The following is a 25,558-nucleotide window of genomic DNA, read 5'->3' on the forward strand; positions in this document are numbered from 1 at the left end:
CACACAGAGGTGAGACAGGAATGGACAGCTGTCAGTCACTCAGGCTTTGTTGCAGCTCACTGTGTGTGTTTCACTTCCCTTTATATCTTACAGAGCAGAACTGAGATCAGTGGAGCATCACAAACGTTTCACATTCAATTCAAATACTTTTACATCTTACAGCTATAATGATTTATATTGTTGTGAAGAGTGAAAATTCATATTTATGATGTAAATTCATAATAAGAAATATAAAATTAATTTTATAGATTATATATTAATATTTTTAAATATGATCATATTTATTATTTAAATAAATTGATTCTAGTCTTCAGGACATCTGTTTATAGAGTCACAGTCTCTGAGATATTAAATGTAGCTAGAATAATTCAGTGAAACTCTGTTACAGTCATTTGCACAAACAATTATATAAATGTTATTTCGGTTAGAACGAGCTATTATCACTAAAGTCAGACACATTTTATGATACTTCTAAAATAAGAGAAAATTGAGAAACAAAATGATTTTATACAAACATCACATTCCCTAAAAGCGAATTTGAAGAAAAAAAATCGCTATAAAATATATATCTTAAACATTTTAACATGAATCTGAACACACTCCATTTCAGTCATTAATCTGAACACACTCCATTTCAGTCATTAATCTGAACACACTCCATTTCAGTCATTAATCTGAACACACTCCATTTCAGTCATTAATCTGAACACACTCCATTTCAGTCATTAATCTGAACACACTCCATTTCAGTCATTAGTAAACAGGTTACTTACGGCCCACAGACAGTTTAGTTCCTCCACCAAAAGTCCACCACAGTGATACATTCCTATGAAGGCGTCGTACAAAAACCTCTGTCACACTACATTGACCAAGTGCACGACACACACACACACACACACACACACACACACACACACACACACACACACACACACACACACACACACAAACACACACATAATGTACTGAAATAATGTACTTATGTTTTTTTTAAGTTTGAATGATTTTTCACTTAAATCAGTAATTCCTGATAGAATAAGATTAACACCTTTATTGACTTTACTAAAAATATTTCACAAAAAATAATCAGAAATGCTGAATATACATTTTGCTTCAATATACTTTATTTTTTGTATATAGTATAATTTATTGATTTACTTGTTAAACACAAAAAGCTGCAATAATAATTACACCCCATACTGTCCAATATTAGTGTATTAATGATGAAATTCACCCACAAATTTCTAGGATATTAAACAAATCTATCAAGTTTAAAATTCTCTCTGATTCACATATTTATGCATTTAAACCTAAAAGTAAAATCCACACAATAACTCTGTAGTAGTGTGAGAATGACAGTAAGATTGGGGGAATGTGGTAAAGGTGTTTCCATACTTAGAGGACACTTTGCATTGGCAGCACATGCTTCAGTGATCTGGGAGTGTTTATAGTGCTGTGACTTTAACACTTCATGACTGAGAGCTGCTGCTACAGCAACTTCACCCACAGCTACCATGACTTTGATCCCCGTCTTCATCTGGACACTGATACTCTGGACTCAAGGTCAGACACTGCTTCATATTTTATCTCTACAATCATCTGTTCATACTAATACACTTATTGTTTCTATTAGAATATTTCAGTTTCATGCTGCGTTATTGTGTATTTTTCAGAATGCAGGGCTCAAGTCACAGTAACTCAGACTCCTGCAGTGAAATCTGTTCTTCCAGGAGAAACAGTCACCATCAACTGTAAAACTAATCCTCAAGTGTATCAAGGCTGGGGTAATCAACCTTTACACTGGTATCAGCAGAAACCTGGAGAAGCCCCTAAACTCCTGATTAAGCTTGCAAATCAGAGACAGTCAGATTTTCCAGCCCGTTTCAGTGGCAGTGGATCTGGATCTGATTTCACTCTGACCATCAGTGGAGTCCAGACTGAAGATGCAGGAGATTACTACTGTCAGAGTTACCACAGTGGTGGTGTGTTCACACAGTGTTATAGAGTCGTACAAAAACCTCCCTCAGTCAGATTGTAGAGAGACTGAACTGCTGCAGCTGGGAGCGACTGCAGGTGCTGAGTTGGAGGATGTGATACGACACAATGACACTCTGTGGAGGAGAAGAACCACATCACACTAACTTAAACACACTGAACACAGTCCATCACATATATTGTAAAATTTATTGTTATATAAATTTATTGTGGTTCAGTGGATAATCTGTAATTTCCTTCAGTCTCTGTCCCTAATCCTGCCCCCAAGAAAGTCTCGGATTCTGATGAACATCCTGTGGACATGATTCTCCATGTCAATATGTTGTTCTCTCGATGGAGAATTCTTTACTTACACCATCTCACCTTCTCTCCTCATATTGCATTAAGACTCTTCTCTTTCTTGGCCTGCAGGTTTTCTATTTCCAAAAAAGACCAACTCCATTCAAACACTAAAATTAGAACTTTATTTCTCTAAATCTCCTCATCTAGTGTTGTTGTACTGCTGTACTAACTAATGCTGACTCATCATGAACACTGATTTAGCTTCATAATATTTTATTAGACCATGAGGATGTGTTTTGTTGGAGATTACAAAGCACTTCTACTTCTGGAAGTCACTCTGGAGAAGGACATCTGCCAAATCCTGTAAATGTAAATATCCCTGTGACAGAGTGTACATTTCTACTTCCTGTGCTGTCCTCTGCTTCAGGTCTCCTTCCAGTCTGCTGCTTTATTGAGTCAGGAGACATGTAGCATGGAGTTGTCTCTCTATTATATCTCTCTATTCATCCTGTTGATGACCCAGTGTTATCTATGATCATTGACTAATGTTCTATCTCTTCCTGACATTTCATCTACATTAGAAGTAGCACATTACACAAACTTCCCCTCCAGTTAAATATTGTTTTTGTCCTTGAATGAATGTTTTATTGCTTTATCCAAAAGTGATGAAAGAAAATCTGTTCTACGATTATTTTCAGTTTTTTACATCAGTTTATTCTTTAATGTATTTTATTGGAATTTGTGAAATGTTTAATTGTTTGATGCAAATTCTGACCAATAAGAGAAATAAGAAGTGAAAGTGGTCCTCCTCACTACATAAAGAGGAAGATTTACTGAGTTACACACACACACACACACACACACACACACACACACACACACACACACACACACACACACACACACACACACACACACACACACATTTGCATGAACAGCTCTGAGGCTCAGAATAGATCACCACTTTCAACAGATGTTCATGGTTCTTCAGCCAAACTCACTCAAGCACAAAACACAGTGCTGAACTCGACCTGCTGTTAAAGGTGCTGTTCCAAATCGCTGACAAAAACACTTCACTCATGAAGAAGGAGACCTGCTTTCTACATAGAAGCTTTATTTCAGCAGAGCTACACACTGACATCACCTTAGACTACTAAGCATGGTTTGAAGCAGGGGTGGGCAAACTTTTTGACTCGCGGGCCACAATGGTTATTAAAATTTGACAGAGGGGCCGGGCCGGAATAGGTGATTGGTGTGTTTGTGTGAACTAATATAAATTAAATGTAAAAACCAATACATGAAAAGATTTAGCTTTTAACAGGCAGCAAAACACAATTTTGCTTAGTTTATTGTAAAAATTGTTTTACAAATTTATTAATTTAATACCGTAGTAATAAACTCCCATTCAGTTTCAGTGGGAAAAGTGTTGTTGGTCTCCTTTTTTTGCAAGTGCGTCAATGTTTGGCATTATATTTGTTGTGGCAATTCTCAAGATAGATCCGAGGTGTTGGTCAGTTAACTTGGATCTGTGACGGGCTTTGTTGATGTTCACACACATAGGTTGAACCAAATTACGTCAGGATCTTCTGTGCCATCCTCCGGAGGTTTGGAAAGAAACGCTTAATGGCCTTTGCTAATTTGAATGGCAGCAAAAAACTTGCTTTAGTACTTGACTCTTGAATCGCGGTTTGTCTGTGAAAAAGGTTTTGCTGAGTCTGTAAATTAGCCGTCAATCTCTGAGCTGTAGCCGCCCGTTCTTGTGGAAAAAATATTTTGTTGTGCACTCTTTATTGAACACTCGGCACTCACTGTCTACTTTTCTTTTCTTCGGTCCCTCATTTTTACTGAACGGCTGAAAGTGCAAAGCGACAAAATGAAGGAGAGAGTAACCGTTAACCGTAATGCATCACACTCAAGGGTCAATGTCTTCGGGGTGTGCCATCTGCTGGGGAAAGATGGGAATTACAGCTTGGTAAAATGATTGTGGTGTCTTTATAATAAAATTTAATTTAATATTATAACGTGGAAGAGTTCGGCGGGCCGGATTAAAAAGCCCAACTGGCCGTATATGGCCCGCGGGCCGTAGTTTGCCCATGTCTGGTTTAAAGTGTACACTTGAATTCTAGTGGACTTCACAGCGGCTCTTTCTGAACGAGGCGACCTGAGTGGTGTCGTGGTGGGAGACGGTACAGCCGAACACCTCGGCCTCTTCCCAGCGTTCTTTACTGAGGGTCAGGGTGCTGCTGCGGCTGTAGATGCCGTCCTTCTGTTCTTCTGTGCTGGTCAGAACCCCCTCGTTCACCACCGCCCCATCCACGGTCCAGCTCGGCAGCGCCCCCTGTGGAGAATAGGCAGAGAGCAGGCAGAGCAGCGAGGCCGATCCATCAGAGAGCTGCAGAGAAGAAGGAAGGAGCAGAGACACGGAGGGCTTCACCACCGGACCAGCTGGAGAACACAAACACACACACACACACACACACACACACTCACACACACACACACACACACACACACACAATTAGATTAATGTGAATGTGAACTCTATCATACTGAACATGGTGATATTTGGTCATTCAGTGTAAAGGTGTAGAGCAGATACAGTAGTTTATCTGCACATCATACAACAGGACACAATTTTGATGAAGTCATCCAACCAAACTGCAGCTGAAAAAATCTCCATCTGATTCCAGAAGTAAAATCCACACAATAACTCTGTAGTAGTGTGAGAATGACAGTAAGATTGGGGGAATGTGGTAAAGGTGTTTCCATACTTAGAGGACACTTTGCATTGGCAGCACATGCTTCAGTGATCTGGGAGTGTTTATAGTGCTGTGACTTTAACACTTCATGACTGAGAGCTGCTGCTACAGCAACTTCACCCACAGCTACCATGACTTTGATCCCCGTCTTCATCTGGACACTGATCCTCTGGACTCAAGGTCAGACACTGCTTCATATTTTATCTCTACAATCATCTGTTCATACTAATACACTTATTGTTTCTATTAGAATATTTCAGTTTCATGCTGCGTTATTGTGTATTTTTCAGAATGCAGAGGTCAAGTCACAGTAACTCAGACTCCTGCAGTGAAATCTGTTCTTCCAGGAGAAACAGTCACCATCAACTGTAGAACCAGTCAGGCAGTGTATTATCACAGCTCATATGGTCACTTCTTACACTGGTATCAGCAGAAACCTGGAGAAGCTCCTAAACTGCTGATTAAGCTCGCAAATCAGAGACAGTCAGGTTTTCCAGCTCGTTTCAGTGGCAGTGGATCTGGATCTGATTTCACTCTGACCATCAGTGGAGTCCAGACTGAAGATGCAGGAGATTACTACTGTCAGAGTTACGACAGTAGTGATGTGTTCACACAGTGTTATAGAGTCGTACAAAAACCTCCCTCAGTCAGATTGTAGAGAGACTGAACTGCTGCAGCTGGGAGCGACTGCAGGTGCTGAGTTGGAGGATGTGATACGACACAATGACACTCTGTGGAGGAGAAGAACCACATCACACTGACTCACAACTCACATTAGAGATCTCTCAATAATCATTAATATATGAATGTTGAATATTTATGATGTTATTGTCCATCAAATACATTCAAAACAGACAGATATACGATTAAACCTGAGAGTCTTTATCAGACTCTTCACAGAATAGTTTTTAATTTTTTATAGTTTTACAACCTGAAACTGAAATGCACAAAATGTACTGGGACTAAATCTCATTTAGCAACACAAAATAACCCATTACAATGAAAAGTGGGGGGTATCTGTATGTAGCACTCTCACCAATAAATGTGGCTCAAATGTGAGAATTAAATCTAGGGAAATCTACAATTCAACAATGACCTGGTGAGAGACACATTTCTAAATTATACTATTCCTATTAATCACAACACCCAGATCTCAGATATTCACTTGATTTTTTGTGTTTACCTTTAAATTGGAAATGACAAACATTCAAAGAAAGAAAAACAACAAATTTACAATGAACCACACAAAATTGTAGTAGATCAAACAAATGCATTTATTTTTCTAAGAACTATTTTGTCTTTGTGTACTTTTTTCTTTTGTTTGATCCTTTAAATGATCAAATAATCAAATTTACGAAATCCCTCACAACAACAGTAGATCTCAATAACTGTAACCCCAAAAGAAATGAAGGAAAAAAAAACAATTGTCACTGTAATCTCAAATTTTACCCAGCTGGGATTTTCAATACACAGATGGCGCGCTAGTTGGAGCTCTTTTTATGCAAGGCCAATGTACTCACGAACAGGGGAAAAATTAAATTCCAATTTCAGAATGACAACCCCCAATCCTCACGTTCAGACGAGATGATAAACAGCATCCGGGACATTTTCCATGACGACGATGAAAGGAACCGCGATGAACTCCTCCCTCCTTGAACTGGTTTGATGCATCCGTGAGATTCAACACAGAACTCCCGATTTTGACTCGTCGAATTAAATTTCTTAAGCACACTAAGCACGCATTTGACAAACTCCACACACCACTGTAGTACCTTGGCACTGAATTATTAAATTAAACACGTATAATCTTCCGGTTTACGAACGAAATATAGCTAGAAACTGTAACAATGAACTGGAAAAACAAACACGGGAATATTCTTCTGGACAATTTGTAGATCTGAATCTAACAAACAAATAAAGGTAACGCTCACAAGATATGTATATGAGATTATCTCATGTGCAGATGCTCGTGCTAGCTTTCTTCCGTAGCTCTGATTCACGAGCTGAAATGCGCGTGGCCTGTTGCAGAGTTTTCTCGAACTCCAAAAGTTACACACAGCAAACTTTCACAGATAAGCTGTTACTCAGAATGTCCGTGAGCCTTGACTAATGTCAGTTTTTTTTGTCGTATCCTTTTTCCTCTAACCCCACCCCTTGAACTTGAGAGGTCAAAATCCACAGCTCTCATAGGACATAAAAAGAAACATTTTCAGAGAACACAATAAAATGCAGTTTTTTTTTCAATATTTTATGTACACATATTTGAAAATTCCTTTAAAAATATGACTAAGAAAAAAAATTAATTAATTAAAATAATAAAACAAATAAAAACATTTGTCAGCGTACGTGTGCATTATGTCAGACCCAAAACACACACACACAAAATAAAACAGTTATAGATTCAGTAATCCAAAGATTTGTTCAGGGTTCTAAATGTAATCAATTATTTATGATTCAAAAACATTTTAACTACATCACCAATCATCAATCAATTTACATCATCAGTCTGAGACACAATGACACTCTGTGGAGGAGAAGAATCACACCACAATAACTCACAACTCACATTAGAGATCTCTCAATAATCATCACACCACACTGAAGACCATCCATTACGTTCACTACTGTAAGATAAATAGTTTTACAGTTTTCAAGATCGTTGTTATTCATCGTAACTCAAACTGTTTGATGGATAATTTTTACATTTGTTTCAGTGTCTATCACTAATCCTACCGTCAGTACAGTCTCTGATTCTGACCCTGTTATTAATCTGGTTTTGTAGATTTCTACAGTCATGGTGTTTACTGTTCCAATTGAAAACATCACACATTTCCACATATAAGGAATCTGATTATCAAACTCATTTCTGTTCTCTCTGACCCCACACACACACTCCATCTAAACTATCCTGCTCACAAAGACTGTTTAACATTCAGTTTTGTTTGTGTGCATTGTTTTGTGAATAAGAAGCTGTGGATAACTGTAAAGGTGCATGCACTGCTGAGGACCATAAACTTTGTTTTTAAAGCAGGTGATAATGTAGCACTAACAGAAAGGGACAAACTGTCCCAGGCCATCAGAGAGGTAAAGTGAGCACTCACACAGAAACTCCAACCTGCTTCAAGTACACACCATCCTCACTGTGACAAAAAATCTTTGGTGTTTTTACTTCAATGATTATCATCCAGTCACACAAACACCCATCTCTACATGAGTCTTTTGATGAGGCATATCAAGACCCTGTGTTCGCCCCCACTGGACCCTCCGCAGTTTGTTTATCAACACAACCACTCCACAGACAACATCATCACCTTGCTCCATCTGGTCCTTAACCTCCTTGTCAAAATGACACATTTGTGCGAATTCTATTCATAGGCATAAGTTTAGCATTAAGTTCTATCATTACTCAACATCTGACTGAAAAGCTGTGCCTGAACAATTTCCTCTGCAGTTGGATTTTAGATTTCCTTATTGGAAGACCTCAGTCAGTCCAAATCAAAAAGCACCATCACTAAACTACACCACAGTGAGCATTGAGACCCCTCAGGGCTGTACACTCAGGTCACATCTGTTCACTCTGCTCACTCATAACTGTGCAGTTATACACAGCTCAAACAACATCATCAAGCTCACCAATGACACGACAGTGCTGGGTCTCATCAGCAAGAACAAACTGTCAGCATACAGAGAAGAGAGAAAACAGCTAATAGCCTCATATAGAGCCATCTGTCTCTGAACATGGGCAAAACAAAAAACGATGATTGTTGACTTCAGGAAAGCAGAGTGGCCATGCTCTGATGAAGATTTACTTGAAGATCCTCCATGAAGATCATCAAGAGCACCAAATTCCTTGATGTTCACTAAACAGAGAATCCCATCAGAGCAGCATTTCTACATTTTACAAATTCTGAGGAAAGCCCATCTCCCACCCCTATCATTATCATGTTTTACTGGCTGACTAATGAGAGTTTACTGAGCAGCTGCATCACTGCATGTTATGTAACGCCTTTAGATTTTATCACTGCATTCAATCTTCTTAGGCAAGTGTCAATGAATTTAGTGCTTAATCTTTATTTTAGAGATATTTTGCTAAACCACAGACTTTCATATGGATCTAGATAAGGACTTTGAGAAATTCCAAATCCCAGATCTTTTTGTAAAGCCATACCCCTGTACAGACTCTAATTCTGACCCTGTTATTAATCTCAGTCTCTGATTTTGTAGATTTCTACAGTCATGGTGTTTACTGTTCTAATTGAAAACATCACAGAATTCAAAATATCAAGTGTCTGATTATCAAACTCATTTCTGTTCTCTCTGACCCCTGAATATTTATTTCATCCAAACATACCGGCTTACAAAGTCTGTATTTTATTACATTTTGTTTGGTTGCACCGTTTCGTGAATGTTTTGGTCTTGCAGAAAAATATCATCTGCCGGAAATCCCACAAAATTTCCCCAACAATCCTACTTTAATGGTCAGGTTTCATGTTGTCCTGATATTTTCTTACTAATAAGTGCTAATTTTCCTATGTACCTATGTGTCTTTATGTAGCACCAGAATCATTGAGGAACACTGTTTCAGCCATATATGCTTGAAATGACAATAAATTACTCTACAATAAGAAGTGGTTATGTTGAGAGATTTTGAGCCACGTGTTATTATGACGTTGATTTCATGAAGTAGAAAGAATGTAGTACTTTATCTTTATTCAAAAGGCTTCAATTAACGGATAGCCACTTAACTACAGATTCTGAAAACATCTGTACAAAATAAAAACATTTACTTGTTACGCGTACGTAACGTCACTTCATGTGAAATGAGTTGCAGATACACTGCCATAGGCATAATATCATTACATTTTATTTAAAATATGGAGCCCTGTGCCAAATAACCAACCTTGTAATTCTAATTTAGATTTTGCTTCTAGTGAAAATGAGAATATCAACATACATTAGCCCGATGTACAGAATGGTTCAGATGTCGATTGTTCAGACTATTGGATTGTTGCGTGAAATAGCAACTTAGCACTTTTAGCCATAAATACTCGAACAGCAAAGGCCCTGTATGCTGAAGGTATCATTGAAAAAAATTTGCCTTCAACCATAACAACCACCACATTGTCCTGATTTGATACTTCAAATAGTAAGTGGTGTTATTTGATAACTACCCGGTGCTATAGGTGTTTTTATGTACAGTATATATACAAAATCGTTGGAAAATTGTTTAATTTTGTAATTTGAGTGATTCTTTAATTTCATAAAAATAAAAAAATAGATTTGCACTGTCCTGGGGTGTTTAAGACTCAAAATAGTAACTGGTAATTATTATTAAGTAGTATTTGGTAAATATAACCCCAGTGCTATAGGCGTTTGTTGAATTGTCAATAACTGAAATTCTGAAATGTTCATTTAATGTATATTAAAAATGATTTCATTTTGTAATCTGAGTGCTTCTTTTAGTTTAGTTCAGCTGTACTGTTTCAGCTATATATGCTCGAAATAACAATACATTACTAGATAGAATATAATACTTTATCTTTATTTAAACGGCTTAATTTAAAGGAAAGTCCCTTAACTATAAATAAGGAGAACATATTTCAACCTACTGGTTTCAGTTCTTTAGGTAACATGTCTGTAGTGACTTTTTTGCATTTATTTCCCATGCTTCAGTGATCTGGGAGTGTTTATAGTGCTGTGACTTTAACACTTCATGACTGAGAGCTGCTGCTACAGCAACTTCACCCACAGCTACCATGACTTTGATCCCCGTCTTCATCTGGACACTGATCCTCTGGACTCAAGGTCAGACACTGCTTCATATTTTATCTCTACAATCATCTGTTCATACTAATACACTTATTGTGTCTATTAGAATATTTCAGTTTCATGCTGCGTTATTGTGTATTTTTCAGAATGCAGAGGTCAAGTCACAGTAACTCAGACTCCTGCAGTGAAATCTGTTCTTCCAGGAGAAACAGTCACCATCAACTGTAGAACCAGTCCAGCAGTTTATCATCACAGCTCAAATGGTGACCTCTTACACTGGTATCAGCAGAAACCTGGAGAAGCTCCTAAACTCCTGATTAAATATGTAAATAAGCTACAGTCAGATTTTCCAGCTCGTTTCAGTGGCAGTGGATCTGGATCTGATTTCACTCTGACCATCAGTGGAGTCCTGACTGAAGATGCAGGAGATTACTACTGTCAGAGTTACCATTACATCAGTAGCACCAACCTGTTCACACAGTGTTATAGAGTCGTACAAAAACCTCCCTCAGTCAGATTGTAGAGAGACTGAACTGCTGCAGCTGGGAGCGACTGCAGGTGCTGAGTTGGAGGATGTGATACGACACAATGACACTCTGTGGAGGAGAAGAACCACATCACACTGACTCACAACTCATATTAGAGATCTTTCAATAAATTTCACACCACAGTGAACACAGTCCATCACATCTATTCTAACATTTGTAGTTATATAAATTTATTGTGGTCCAACTCAATATCTTCAGTGGATAATCTGTAATTTCCTTCAGTCTCTGTCCCTAATCCTGCCCCCAAGAAAGTCTCTGATTCTGATGAACATCCTGTGGAGATGATTCTCCATGTCAATATGTTCTGCTCTCTATGGAGAATTCTTGACTTACACCATCCCACCTCACTATCTCCTAATATTGCATTAAGACTCTTTTCTTTCCTGGCCCATGTGTGGAGGATTTAACTTTCTCTCTCTGATTGAAAACCTGAGTCACTGTCTATCTTAAAAAAAAACCCCAACTCCATTCAAACACCAAACACTAAAATGAGAACTTTATTTCTCTAAATCTCCTCATCTAGTGTTGTTGTACTGCTGTACTAACTAATGCTAATTCATCATGCACAAATCCTGTAAATGTAAACATCCCTGTGACAGAGAGTACATTTCTACTTCCAGTGCTGTCTTCTGCTTCAGGTCTCCTTCCAGTCTGCTGCTTTATTGAATCAGGAGACATGTAGCATGGAGTTGTCACTCTATTATATCACTCTACTTCCTGCTTCGCTACTGTTCGGACACTTTTACTTGCGCTCTTTGCTTTGCGCTTTTGCTTTTTCACTTTTATCTTTTGATTTAACTAACAACAGTTCAACACAGTGCTCTAACTAAAGAATTGGGCACTCACACAAAAACTACAAATTCCTGGATCTATATTGACATTTGGAATATTCAACTTGGGGAATTTGTCATAGCGGTCTACCAGTCTGCTATTGCTGGCAGTTTACAATCCTAAATCAGGACAACACAGCTGCCCACACTCAAACAAAAGAGAAAATGCCTTCTTTTGGATCTCAATCCACCTGCTGCTCAATCTGCCACAGACTTCTACAAAAGATTGCAGTTCTCGAAACAAAGTTACTTGTGGTGCTGCCGACCCTGCCAGAACATAATGCAGAGCTTCATCGTGGTCCCTCTCAACATAAAGCTGGTGAGTCCTGTGAACCTAATGCTTCTAAACAGGTCATAGTGAGCTCAGAGAAACTTAAAGTAATTAAGGACATTAAACCGATGGCATAAACAGGGTGCGAGACCCAAAGGTGCTGCATTAGCATCATCTACCCCAGATATGGGTCCAACTCGAGTAGCTAATATTGGTATTCCACCACCCCTTGTGTGGCATGAAAATGGATTTGAAGCACTAGTGAGTTTGGGCAAAGAATCCCCAAATGTAAATGCACACAGATCACATCAGCCAGTAGCTAACAGAGCTAACAAACTCTCAATATCATACAGACAGCGGCTCTCCACTCAGACAGCAGCCGAGCCAAGCACGCTGATAGTGGATGACTCTATTATCAGAAACATTGGAAGCAAGGCTAACCGTACATACCGTTTTCCTCGGGCAACGGTTTCTGATGTTAACAAGGAACTTTGGAACATTCTGATGAAACATAAGTTTCTCAGTTGGATTGTCATACATGTGGGAAAGAATGATATTTTCTTGAAGAGGGATTTCAATGAACTTTTTGAAACACTTGCAAGACTGAAAGTTCAATCATTCATCAGTGGACCTCTCCCAGCCAGAGGAACAAATATGTTTTCTCGGCTACTAAGTTTAAATTCATGACTGCAAAAAACCTGCACCATGAGAGGACTGAATTACATTGACAATTTTAATATCTTCTGGAGTCAAAGGCAACTTTCTAACAGAGATGGTATCCACCCAAACAAACTAGGTGCTAGGTTGCTTAAAGACAATATCTTTTTCTTCCTTCATTGTTCATCAGCTGAGTGTGCCAGTCCACTCCTGAATGGCCTACATGACCACAGGATTTCACACCAACACCTGGATGGACATTCAGTTGACAAGGATAAAACTCCGCAGCCACAACAACTACTGTTCACAGAAACAGCTCAGGCTGAGCCCTGCCCACAGATCTCACTATAGCCTGATGGTGAATCAACACCCAAGGACGTTTCTGTGGATAACAACCAGGAAAAACAAGATAGCACTCCCGAACATCCAGGAACACCAGAATCACAGCTGATGTTGTCACACTCTCTCTCCTTCTCTCCAACATCACCACTTCTGTGCTTTTCAGAGAAAATGGAGAAACTGGTATCTGCTGGAACTAAGCTTTCCCACTCTATTGCTGCGAGTCCCCAAATACCAACCAAGAAACGGCGGGCTCCACAACCACCAAAGCCTCCGGGCACAGCCTGCCCTCCCCCTCCATCTGAGAGGGTACTCCGACCTCTGCTTCAACGTCAGGGATCACACCAGCCCTCATCTGCAAACAGCACTGGTAACTGATATGTGTTGGGTCCCCGCTATGACAGCAGTAACAATCAGAAATGTTTTCAGAACAAGCGGGAGCCCAATGTCCATTTAGCTTTCCCTATATCTGTCCTGATATGTGACAGAAAGACGAAGGCCCTCTCCAGCGGCACAACAACTCTATCTAATCCACTGCCTCTTAGACGTCATTCTGAGATGGATACAGGGCCAAAACCAGTTACTGTTAAATTAGCACTTCTGAACATCCGTTCATTAAAGAACAAATCATTTTTACTTAGTGATCTTATCACCACTAACAACCTGGACTTCATGTTTCTACATGAAACCTGGTTAGAAGACAGCTGCAGCGCTACAGTCCTCAATGAATTTTCAATCTGGTTTCCGCCAGCATCACAGCACAGAGACAGTGCTCATAAAGATAATAAATGATATTCGCTTAAACTCTGATTCAGGTAAAATATCAGTGCTGGTGCTACTAGATCTTAGTGCTGCCTTTGACACGGTAGATCACACCATACTCTTACATAGACTGGAAAACTGGGTAGGGCTTTCTGGGATGGTCCTCAAATGGTTTAAGTCATACGTAAAAAGGAGAGGTTACTATGTAAACATAGGTATCCATAAATCTAAGTGCACATCCATGACATGTGGAGTCCCACAGGGCTCAATTCTTGCACCGCTTCTCTTTAATTTGTATATACTCCCAATTGGTCATATAATGAAAAAGAACCAAATTGCTTACCACAGCTATGCAGATGACACCCAGATATACTTAGCCCTGTCCCCTAATGACTACAGCCCCATTGACTCTCTATGTAAGTGCATTGATGAAATTAACAGTTGGATGCGTCAAAACTTCCTCCAGTTAAACAAAGACAAAACCGAAGTCATTGTATTCTGGAGTAAAGATGAAACTCTCCAGGTTAACACACACCTTGACTCTAGGGGTCTAAAGACACAAAATAAAGTCAGAAATCTTGGTGTAATTTTAGAGTCTGACCTTAATTTCAGTAGTCATGTGAAAGTGATAAGCAAATCAGCTTACTACCATCTCAGAAATATAGCCAGAATTAGATGTTTTGTCTCAAGACAGGACTTAGAGAAACTGTTCATGCTTTCATCACGAGCAGGGTAGATTATTGCAATGGACTCCTTACTGGGATCCCAAAAAGACCATTAGACAGCTGCAGCTCATACAGAACGCTGCTGCCAGAATTCTGACCAGAACCAAAAAATCTGAGCACATCACTCCAGTCCTCAGGTCCTTACACTGGTTTCCAGTTACATTTAGAATATATTTTAAAGTATTGTTACTGGTTTATAAATCACTTCATGGCTTAGGACCAAAATACATTACAGATGTGCTAATTGAATATAAACCAAGCAGACTACTCAGATCATTAGGATCAGGTCAGTTAGAGATACCAAGGGTTCACTCAAAACAAGGTGCGTCAGCATTTAGTTATTACGCCACCTATAGCTGGAATCAGCTTCCAGAAGAGATCAGATGTGCTTCAACAGTAGACACTTTTAAATCAAGATTAAAAACACATCTGTTTAACTCTGCATTTACTGAATGAGCGCTGTGCTGCTTCACACTGACTGCACTTTTTATCCAAATCACTTTTACTCCTGTTTTATTCTTTTTAACATATTTTAAACTGTTTTTATTAAAATCACTTTTATATTCTTAAATTGTTATTTGTTTTTGTTATGATTTTATCGTTTGTTTCTTATTTTTCATATATTATTTTTCTCTTTTATAAACTGTTTTCTAATTTCTATGTAAAGCACTTTGAATGACCTCTGTGTATGAAATGTGCTATACAAATAAACTTGCCTTGCCTTGCCTAGCCTAATGCTTCTTCTCTTAAAAGGAAGCATAATTGGTCAAAATTGGTGTCTGACTGGTCACCCTGCCTTGTAGCTCAGAAATAAGAAGAATTCAGAAAATTGATATCACATTTATGGCACAAACAGAATTTATTGCAGTTATTTTAATGTTGTTGCAGGCCTATGGGTTGATATTAAACCTGATTGATATTGTTCTAAAACGAGGTCATGTAGCTGTTTTTATAAACTTTGGTTATAGAAATTTAATAGTAACAGCAATACATTATTTGGCTTTAATCAACATACATGGCAGGTGTATAGTAACTAGCACTTTGTATGAGCTTGAATGTGACTGGTTGATTCTGAAAGCTTCTAAAGTTTGTGCAAACATAAGCAAACTGGGAATTTGACATTTTTGTTTATCTTTTTTCCCCTTAAAAATTTCTGGTTGTTTATCAATTAATTTATAAAATATTGCAGTTTCACAATAAAGGTGAAAAAGGTTCTGACATAGTTTCTGATTATGTCATAATCAGATACATATTTGCAGCGACTGACAGATGAGTTTGCATAATTAGAGGACACTTTGCATTGGCAGCACATGCTTCAGTGATCTGGGAGTGTTTATAGTGCTGTGACTTTAACACTTCATGACTGAGAGCTGCTGCTACAGCAACTTCACCCACAGCTACCATGACTTTGATCCCCGTCTTCATCTGGACACTGATCCTCTGGACTCAAGGTCAGACACTGCTTCATATTTTATCTCTACAATCATCTGTTCATACTAATACACTTATTGTTTCTATTAGAATATTTCAGTTTCATGCTGCGTTATTGTGTATTTTTCAGAATGCAGAGGTCAAGCCACAGTAACTCAGACTCCTGCAGTGAAATCTGTTCTTCCAGGAGAAACAGTCACCATCAACTGTAAAACTAATCCGCAAGTGTATCAAGACTGGGGTTATCAACCTTTAGCTTGGTATCAGCAGAAACCCGGAGAAGCCCCTAAACTATTGATCATAAAAGCAAACGAGCTACACTCAGGTTTTCCAGCTCGTTTCAGTGGCAGTGGATCTGGATCTGATTTCACTCTGACCATCAGTGGAGTCCAGACTGAAGATGCAGGAGATTACTACTGTCAGAGTTGGCACAGCATCACTGGCTACTGGTTCACACAGTGTTATAGAGTCGTACAAAAACCTCCCTCAGTCAGATTGTAGAGAGACTGAACTGCTGCAGCTGGGAGCGACTGCAGGTGCTGAGTTGGAGGATGTGATACGACACAATGACACTCTGTGGAGGAGAAGAACCACATCACACTAACTCAAGATCACTGAATAATTATGACTATATGACTGTTGAGTTTTTATCATGTAATATTTCCATGAAATACATTCAAAACTGACAGATTTAGGTTTAGACCTAAAGATCTTTATCTTCCAACTTAAATAACCAAATATGATTACTGCCCTTGAAGTATATACAATACCAATGATATAAGTGCTCACGTATTTACATTCCTCCTCCACTTTCGGCTTTTCCTGCTAGGTGTAGCCACAGCAAATCATCTGTTACACTTATCTCAATCCTTGGTAACACATGAATTATCTTCATTTACATTTATGGCATTTAGCAGACACCCTTATCCAGAGTGACTTACAACTGAGCAACTGAAGGTTAAGGGCCTTGCTAAAAGGCCCAGCAGTGGCAGCTTGGTGGATCTGGGGTTCGAACCCATGACCTTCCAATCAGTAGCCCAACACCACTGAGCTACCACATCCCTACCTTCATGTGCTCTTTCAACATATCCATATATCTCCTCTTTGGCTTTCCACTTGACCTCTTACCTAGCAGCTTAATCTCCAACATCCTTCTACCAATATAACCATCTCCATCTTCTGTACATGTCCAAACCATCTCAATCTAGCCTCTCTGACCTTGTCCCCAATACAGCCAACTTGAGCTGTGTCACTTATGTGCTCGTCCCTAATCCTGTCCATCCTCGTCACTGCTAAACAGAACCTCAACATCCTCATCTCTGCTACCTCCATCTCTGCCTCATGTCTTTTCCTCACTGCTACAGTCTCTAACCCATATAGCAGAGCTAGTCTCACTACAGTCTTGTACACCTTTCCTTTGATTCTTGCTGACAATCTTCTGTCACACAAACACTCCTGACACTTTTCTCCACACACTCCAACCCACTGCACTCAACTCTTCACCTCTTTTCCAAACTCCCTGCCACACCGGACATTTGACCCTAAATACTTAAACTCCTGCACCTTCTTGACCTCAGAGCCCTGTATCCTCACTTTTCTTTTTCCCTCCCTCTCGTTCTGTCTTACTATGACTGACTTTAATTCCTCTTCTTTACAAAGCAGACCTTCACATTTCCAGGTGTTCTCCCACCTGCTCCATACTCTCACTACAGATAACAATGTCATTCACAAACATCACTGTCCATAACGATTCCTGTCTGACTTCATCTGTCAAACTGTCAATCAACATAACAAACAAGAAGACACCTCCACACCTCCACAGGTATGTCATCTGGACCAACAGCCTTTCTATTCTTGATTTGACTCAGAGGCTTCCTCATCTCGTTTTCCTTCTGACTCTCCCTCTCATTTTCCTCATTCATCGGCTCCTCAAAATACTCCTTTCATCCTCTCTGCACACACTACTCTCTTGTTAGTACCTTTCCATTTCTATATTTTATGAACCTTATTTATTGCACATCCTTCCCATCTCTATCTCTCTGTCTCACTAATCTGTCCTTCTCATCTTCCCTTGTGTCTAACCTGGCATACAACTCAACATACTGTATGCTTTCTGTTTTGTCTTTGCCATGTCTCTTCAATCCGCCCTGCGATTCCTTGTAATCCTATTTTCTTTCTTTTCTACGTACCAAAGCTTTTTATCCGGTCTCATCCTCTGAATCCTGTCCTGTATGTCCTCGTTCCACCACGTTTCTTTATCTTCTTTTATCCTTGATTTTTGGTGAACAGACTCCTCTATGTAGAGACTCATTTGTACCAGATTTGTTTCAGTATTTAAGAATGGATTTTACTTTGTGGTAGGTTATAAATCTGGGATATGTATTTATTAAACCACACAGACATTGATAATTTTCCTGTGAGACCAAGAAGATCTGTAATTGCAATTAAGTGCTATTTTGTTTAGAATCATGACATTTTAAGTCAAGTCAAGTTAGTATTATAGCAGCAGTTACATGAGATATTGTAAAGTATTGTGCAAAGCAGCAATCGACTGAAATGTGAAAGACAGCATGTGCAAAGAGCACAAACTGTGTGCAAAACAGCATGTTAACAGTTTGATATGATGGTGCTGTAGACATGGATGTAAATTGGATATTTGGTGTGTGTCATTGCAGTCCATTCAGTTAATTGTGTGTGTGTGTGTGTGTGTGTGTGTGTGTGTGTGTGTGTGTGTGTGTGTGTGTGTGTGTGTGTGTGTGTGTGTGTATTGTGCTCAGTAAAGTTCAGTTCAGTTATTGAGGCGTCTGATGGCTTGTGGAAAGAAACTGTTACACAGTCTGGTCGTGAGGGCCGAATGCTACAGTACCTTTTTCCAGATGGCAGGAGGGTGAAGAGTGTGTGTGAGGGGTGTGTGTTGTCATCCACAATGCTGCTGGTCTTGCGGATGCAGCGTGTTGTGTAAATGTCCATGATAGAGGGAAGAGAGACTCCAATGATATTCTCAGCTGCCCTCACTATATGCTGCAGTTATTTGCGATCCGAGATGGTGCAGTTCCCAAACCAGACAGTGATGCAGCTGCTCAGGATGCTCTCAATGGTCTCTCTGTAGAACGCAGTCAGGATGGGGGAGGGAGATGGGCTTTTCTCAGACTTTGTAAGAAGTAGAGATGCTGCTAGGCTTTCTTGCTGATAGAGCTGGTGTTAAGTGACCAGGTGAAGTTCTGCGCTAGATGAACACCAAAAAAAGGGGTGCTCTTGATGATCTCTACATGTGATCTCTAGATCTGATTACAATAAAGAACTAGGCTGTAACACTACAACATAGAAACAATCTACATATAATTGTATACATTAGGTCCATTTCTTGCCCTCTGATGGGTTGGCACTCCGTCCAGGGTGTATCCTGCCTTGATGCCCGATGACGCCTGAGATAGGCACAGGCTCCCCGTGACCCGAGAAGTTCGGATAAGCGGTAGAAAATGAATGAATGAATGAATGCCCATTTCTGTATATGTGGTTTAATGCTTCTTCTCTTAAAAGGAAGCATAATTGGTCAAAATTGGTGTCTGACTGGTCACCCTGCCTTGTAGCTCAGAGATATGAAGAATTCATAAAATTAATGTCACATTTACGGCACAAAGAGAATTTATTGCAGTTATATTAATGTTGTTGCAGACCACTTGGTTGATATTAATCCTGATTGATATTTTTCAACAACGATATCATGTTTCTGTTTTTATAAATTTGGTTATAGAAAATCAATAGTAACAGCAATACATTATTTGGCTTTAATCAATTTACATGGCAGGTGTATAGTAAATAGCACTTTGCATGTGTCACGGTCAGGCAAAGACGAGTGAGGATCCAATTGCAGTAAATGCTTTTAATCAACAAATACGACACAGGAACACAGACAGGTAGACAGGACAAGGCAAAACACCGGGCTGATACTGAACAGAAAAACATACATACACATATAACGACTCGCGACAGGGAAGTGAACAAACAGTGTGTGTATATATATATATATATATATATATATATATATATATATATATATATATATATATATATATATATATATATGACATGAACCAATCACCAAGCAGAGACAATGAGAGACAGAGAAGACACACCTGAGGGAAAGATTGAGTATAATTAGTGTCAGTGGTAACAAACAAATGAGCGGGCAAAACAATTAACAGCAGGGCAAGACAGCAGACAGAAACAGGGCAAACACAGACAGGCTCATTACAGTATGAGCTTGAATGTGACTGGTTGATTCGGAAAGCTTCTGAAGTTTGTGCAAACATAAGCAAACTGGGTATTTGACATTTTTGTTTATCCCCTTAAAGATTTCTGGTTGTTTATAAATTAGTTTATAAGATATTGCAGTTTCACAATAAAGGTGAAAAAGGTTCTGACAGTTTCACATGTAAAGTCTATAGATATATTCTGTCATAATCAGATACATATTTGCACCAACTGACAGATGTGTTTGCATAATTAGAGGACACTTTGCATTGGCAGCACATGCTTCAGTGATCTGGGAGTGTTTATAGTGCTGTGACTTTAACACTTCATGACTGAGAGCTGCTGCTACAGCAACTTCACCCACAGCTACCATGACTTTGATCCCCGTCTTCATCTGGACACTGATCCTCTGGACTCAAGGTCAGACACTGCTTCATATTTTATCTCTACAATCATCTGTTCATACTAATACACTTATTGTTTCTATTAGAATATTTCAGTTTCATGCTGCGTTATTGTGTATTTTTCAGAATGCAGAGGTCAAGCCACAGTAACTCAGACTCCTGCAGTGAAATCTGTTCTTCCAGGAGAAACAGTCACCATCAACTGTAAAACCAGTCCAGCAGTGTATTATCACGGCTCAAATGGTCACTACTTACACTGGTGTCAGCAGAAACCTGGAGAAGCTCCTAAACTCCTGATTAAATATGTAAATAAGCTACAGTCAGGTTTTCCAGCTCGTTTCAGTGGCAGTGGATCTGGATCTGATTTCACTCTGACCATCAGTGGAGTCCAGACTGAAGATGCAGGAGATTACTACTGTCAGTGTTTACATTACATCAGTAGCACCTATCTGTTCACACAGTGTTATAGAGTCGTACAAAAACCTCCCTCAGTCAGATTGTAGAGAGTCTGAACTGCTGCAGCTGGGAGCGACTGCAGGTGCTGAGTTGGAGGATGTGATACGACACAATGACACTCTGTGGAGGAGAAGAACCACATCACACTAACTCAAAACTCACATTAGAGATCACTTAATAATGATAAAAATTGTGTATGAATGCTGAGTATTTATTATATTATATCAATTTAATTTAAAACAGACAGATTAATAATTAGACCTGAAGGTCTTTATCAGTCTTTTCACACAATAGATTTTTTTTTTTTTTTTTGTGAAAAAACTCTTGATTTCAGGTCTGATATATCTGTCTTAGACAAAACCGGACCAAATGAAACCAAGATCAATCAGATCAAAACCTTTTCCATCTTTATTGTGACATTTCAATAAATGAAAGTGAAAAGCAGTAAGAATAATATTAGAGAAAATAAAATCAGTTGGTCATGAGTGTGCACATCTTTAACCTAACACATAGTTGTAACGCCTTTAGATTTTATCACTGCATTCAATCTTCTTAGGCAAGTGTCAATGAATTTAGTGCTTAATCTTTATTTTAGAGATATTTTGCTAAACCACAGACTTTCATATGGATCTAGATAAGGACTTTGAGACATTCCAAATCCCAGATCTCTTTGTAAAGCCATACCCCAGTACAGACTCTAATTCTGACCCTGTTATTAATCTCACTCTCTGATTTTGTAGATTTCTACAGTCATGGTGTTTACTGTTCTAATTGAAAACATCACAGAATTCAAAATATCAAGTGTCTGATTATCAAACTCATTTCTGTTCTCTCTGACCCCTGAATATTTATTTCATCAAAACAAACCGGCTTACAAAGTCTGTTTTTTATTACATTTTGTTTGGTTGCACCGTTTCGTGAATGTTTTGGTCTTGTAGAAACATATCATCTGCCGGAAATCCCACAAAATTTCCCCAACAATCCTACTTTAATGGTCAGGTTTCATGTTGTCCTGATATTTTCTTACTAATAAGTGCTAATTTGTACTGATGTTTCTACACACTGACTCACTGTGTTGTTTGATGTTAACTCCAAAGTTCAGAAAACATGAAAGATAAAACTTATTCTGTTCATGAGCTATGGTCAGGGTTAGGGCATCAATGACCAGCTACATTACCAAGTGCTCTGATGATGTGACTGTCTCTAAGACCATCACCATATGCTTACAATCAGAAGCTGTGGATGACTCTTGTGGATGACTGTGCATACACTGCTGAGGACCATAAACCTCACCATCCTCCCTGTGCTGAAGAAATCTTTGGTGTCATTACTTCGATGATTATCATCCCGCCAAACAAACACCCATCTCTACTTGAGTCTGTTCATGAGGCATTTAAAGACCCTGAGACCACCCTCACTGGATCTATGCAGTTTGTGTATCATCCCAACCACTCCACAGACAGCATCATCACCTCCTCCATCTAGTTTTTAACCACCTGACCAAAGGACACATTTGTCTGAATGCTGTTTATAGGCATAAGTTCAGAATTCAGTTCAATCCTTACTCAGCACCTGACTGAAAAGCTGTGCCTGCTGGGCGTGAACACCTTCCTCTGCAGTTGAAGCCTTGATATTCTGATTGAAAGTCCTCAGTCAATCCGGATCAAAAAGCAACATCACCAAACTACACCACTATAAGCATTGAGGCCCCTCAGGGCTGTACACTCAGTCAACATCTGTTCACTCTGCTTACTCATAATTGTGCAGTAACGCACAGCTCAAACAACATCATCTAGCTTACCAGTGACACGATCACGACACGATCATCAGCAAGAACAAACTGTCAGCATACAGAGAGGAGATAAAAACAGAGAAACACCTTTTGCAGAGACAACAATCTGTCTCTTAATGTGAACAAAATGAAAAAGATGATTGTTGCCTTTAGGAGAGCCCTGAAAGACCATTTTATGGGAAACATTAACAGATCCTAGATGAAGATCATCAAGAACACCAAATTCTTGGTTTTCTCAGCACAACAGTTTCCACATCAAAACATATTGCAATTTAAAAACAATTAAATAATGATAATTAATTAATCCATTATCCCACTGCTTCCTATCCTTGTCCTGGATTGTCCACTGTGCTGCACATTTTAGTGTTTTCCCTTCAGTAGCTTTCAGTTTTCCTATGTACCTATGTGTCTTTGTGTAGCACCAGAATCATTGAGGAACACTGTTTCAGCCATATATGCTTGAAATGACAATAAATTACTCTACAATAAGAAGTGGTTATGTTGAGAGATTTTGAGCCACGTGTTATTATGACGTCGATTTCATGAAGTAGAAAGAATGTAGTACTTTATCTTTATTCAAAAGGCTTCAATTAAAGGATAGCTACTTAACTACAGATTCTGAAAACATCTGTACAAAATAAAAACATTTACTTGTTACGCGTACGTAACGTCACTTCATGTGAAATGAGTTGCAGCTACACTGCCATAGGCATAATATCATTACATTTTATTTAAAATATGGAGCCCTGTGCCAAATAACCAACCTTGTAATTCTAATTTAGATTTTGCTTCTAGTGAAAATGAGAACATAAACATACATCAGCCCGATGTACAGAATGGTTCAGATGTTGATTGTTCAGACTATTGGATTGTTGCATGAAACAGCAACTTAGCACTTTTAGCCATAAATACTCGAACAGCAAAGGCCCTGAATGCTGAGGGCATCACTGAAAAAAATTTGCCTGCAACCATAAGAACCACCACATTGTCCTGATTTGATACTTCAAATAGTAAGTGGTGTTATTTGATAACTACCCGGTGCTATAGGTGTTTTTATGTACAGTATATATGCAAAATCGTTGAAAGATTGTTTAATTTTGTAAATTGAGTGCTTCTTTAATTTCATAAAAAATAAAAAATAAAAAAAAAATAGATTTGCACTGTCCTGGGGGTTTAAGACTCAAAATAGTAACTGGTAATTATTATAAAGTAGTATTTGGTAAATATAACCCCAGTGCTATAGGTGTTTGTTGAATTATCATTAACTGAAATTCTGAAGTGTTCATTTAATGTATATTAAAAATTATTTCATTTTGTAATCTGAGTGCTTCTTTTAGTTTAGTTCAGCTGTACTGTTTCAGCTATATATGCTCGAAATAACAATAAATTACTCTACAAGTAGAAGTGGATATGTTGACAGACTTTGTTCAAAGCGTTAATGTGAAGCTTCTTTTATGAAGTAGACAGAATATAATACTTTACCTTTAAATGGCTTAATTTAAAGGAAAGTCCCTTAACTATAAATTCAGAGAACATATTTCAACCTACTGGTTTCAGTTCTTCAGGTAAAATGTCTGTAGTGACTTTTTTGCATTTATTTCCCATGCTTCAGTGCTCTGGGAGTGTTTATAGTGCTGTGACTTTAACACTTCATGACTGAGAGCTGCTGCTACAGCAACTTCACCCACAGCTACCATGACTTTGGTCCCCGTCTTCATCTGGACACTGATCCTCTGGACTCAAGGTCAGACACTGCTTCATATTTTATCTCTACAATCATCTGTTCATACTAATACACTTATTGTTTCTATTAGAATATTTCAGTTTCATGCTGCGTTATTGTGTATTTTTCAGAATGCAGAGGTCAAGTCACAGTAACTCAGACTCCTGCAGTGAAATCTGTTCTTCCAGGAGAAACAGTCACCATCAACTGTAAAACCAGTCAGGCAGTGTATAGTGGAAACCGTTTACACTGGTATCAGCAGAAACCTGGAGAATCTCCTAAACTCCTGATTAAATATGTAAATCAGAGACAGTCAGGTTTTCCAGCTCGTTTCAGTGGCAGTGGATCTGGATCTGATTTCACTCTGACCATCAGTGGAGTCCAGACTGAAGATGCAGGAGATTACTACTGTCAGAGTGCCCACTGTCCTAGTAGCTGCGTGTTCACACAGTGTTATAGAGTCGTACAAAAACCTCCCTCAGTCAGATTGTAGAGAGACTGAACTGCTGCAGCTGGGAGCGACTGCAGGTGCTGAGTTGGAGGATGTGATACGACACAATG

The 25,558-nt window shown here is 38.9% G+C and overlaps 1 protein-coding gene and 3 gene segments (V, D, J or C); 1 reads left to right on the forward strand and 3 right to left on the reverse strand.

Annotated features, from left to right (window-relative positions):
* Nucleotides 1–25,558, reverse strand: part of LOC125138407 — a 143,991-nt gene that overhangs the window by 53,461 nt on the left and 64,972 nt on the right.
* LOC113657301 (immunoglobulin lambda-1 light chain-like) overlaps nt 1–25,558 on the reverse strand; it is a 129,857-nt gene that overhangs the window by 50,695 nt on the left and 53,604 nt on the right. The window lies entirely within an intron of this gene.
* Nucleotides 1–25,558, forward strand: part of LOC113657303 — a 117,127-nt gene that overhangs the window by 24,537 nt on the left and 67,032 nt on the right.
* The window catches only part of LOC113657987, a 61,634-nt gene that overhangs the window by 613 nt on the left and 35,463 nt on the right, over nt 1–25,558 (reverse strand). The window contains 1 exon segment of the V gene segment in view: nt 774–811. Within this exon segment, the coding sequence occupies nt 774–811 (38 nt within the window).

Source organism: Tachysurus fulvidraco, chromosome 10 (genome assembly GCF_022655615.1).
Source record: "Tachysurus fulvidraco isolate hzauxx_2018 chromosome 10, HZAU_PFXX_2.0, whole genome shotgun sequence".
In the NCBI taxonomy this organism is placed as follows: domain Eukaryota; kingdom Metazoa; phylum Chordata; class Actinopteri; order Siluriformes; family Bagridae; genus Tachysurus; species Tachysurus fulvidraco.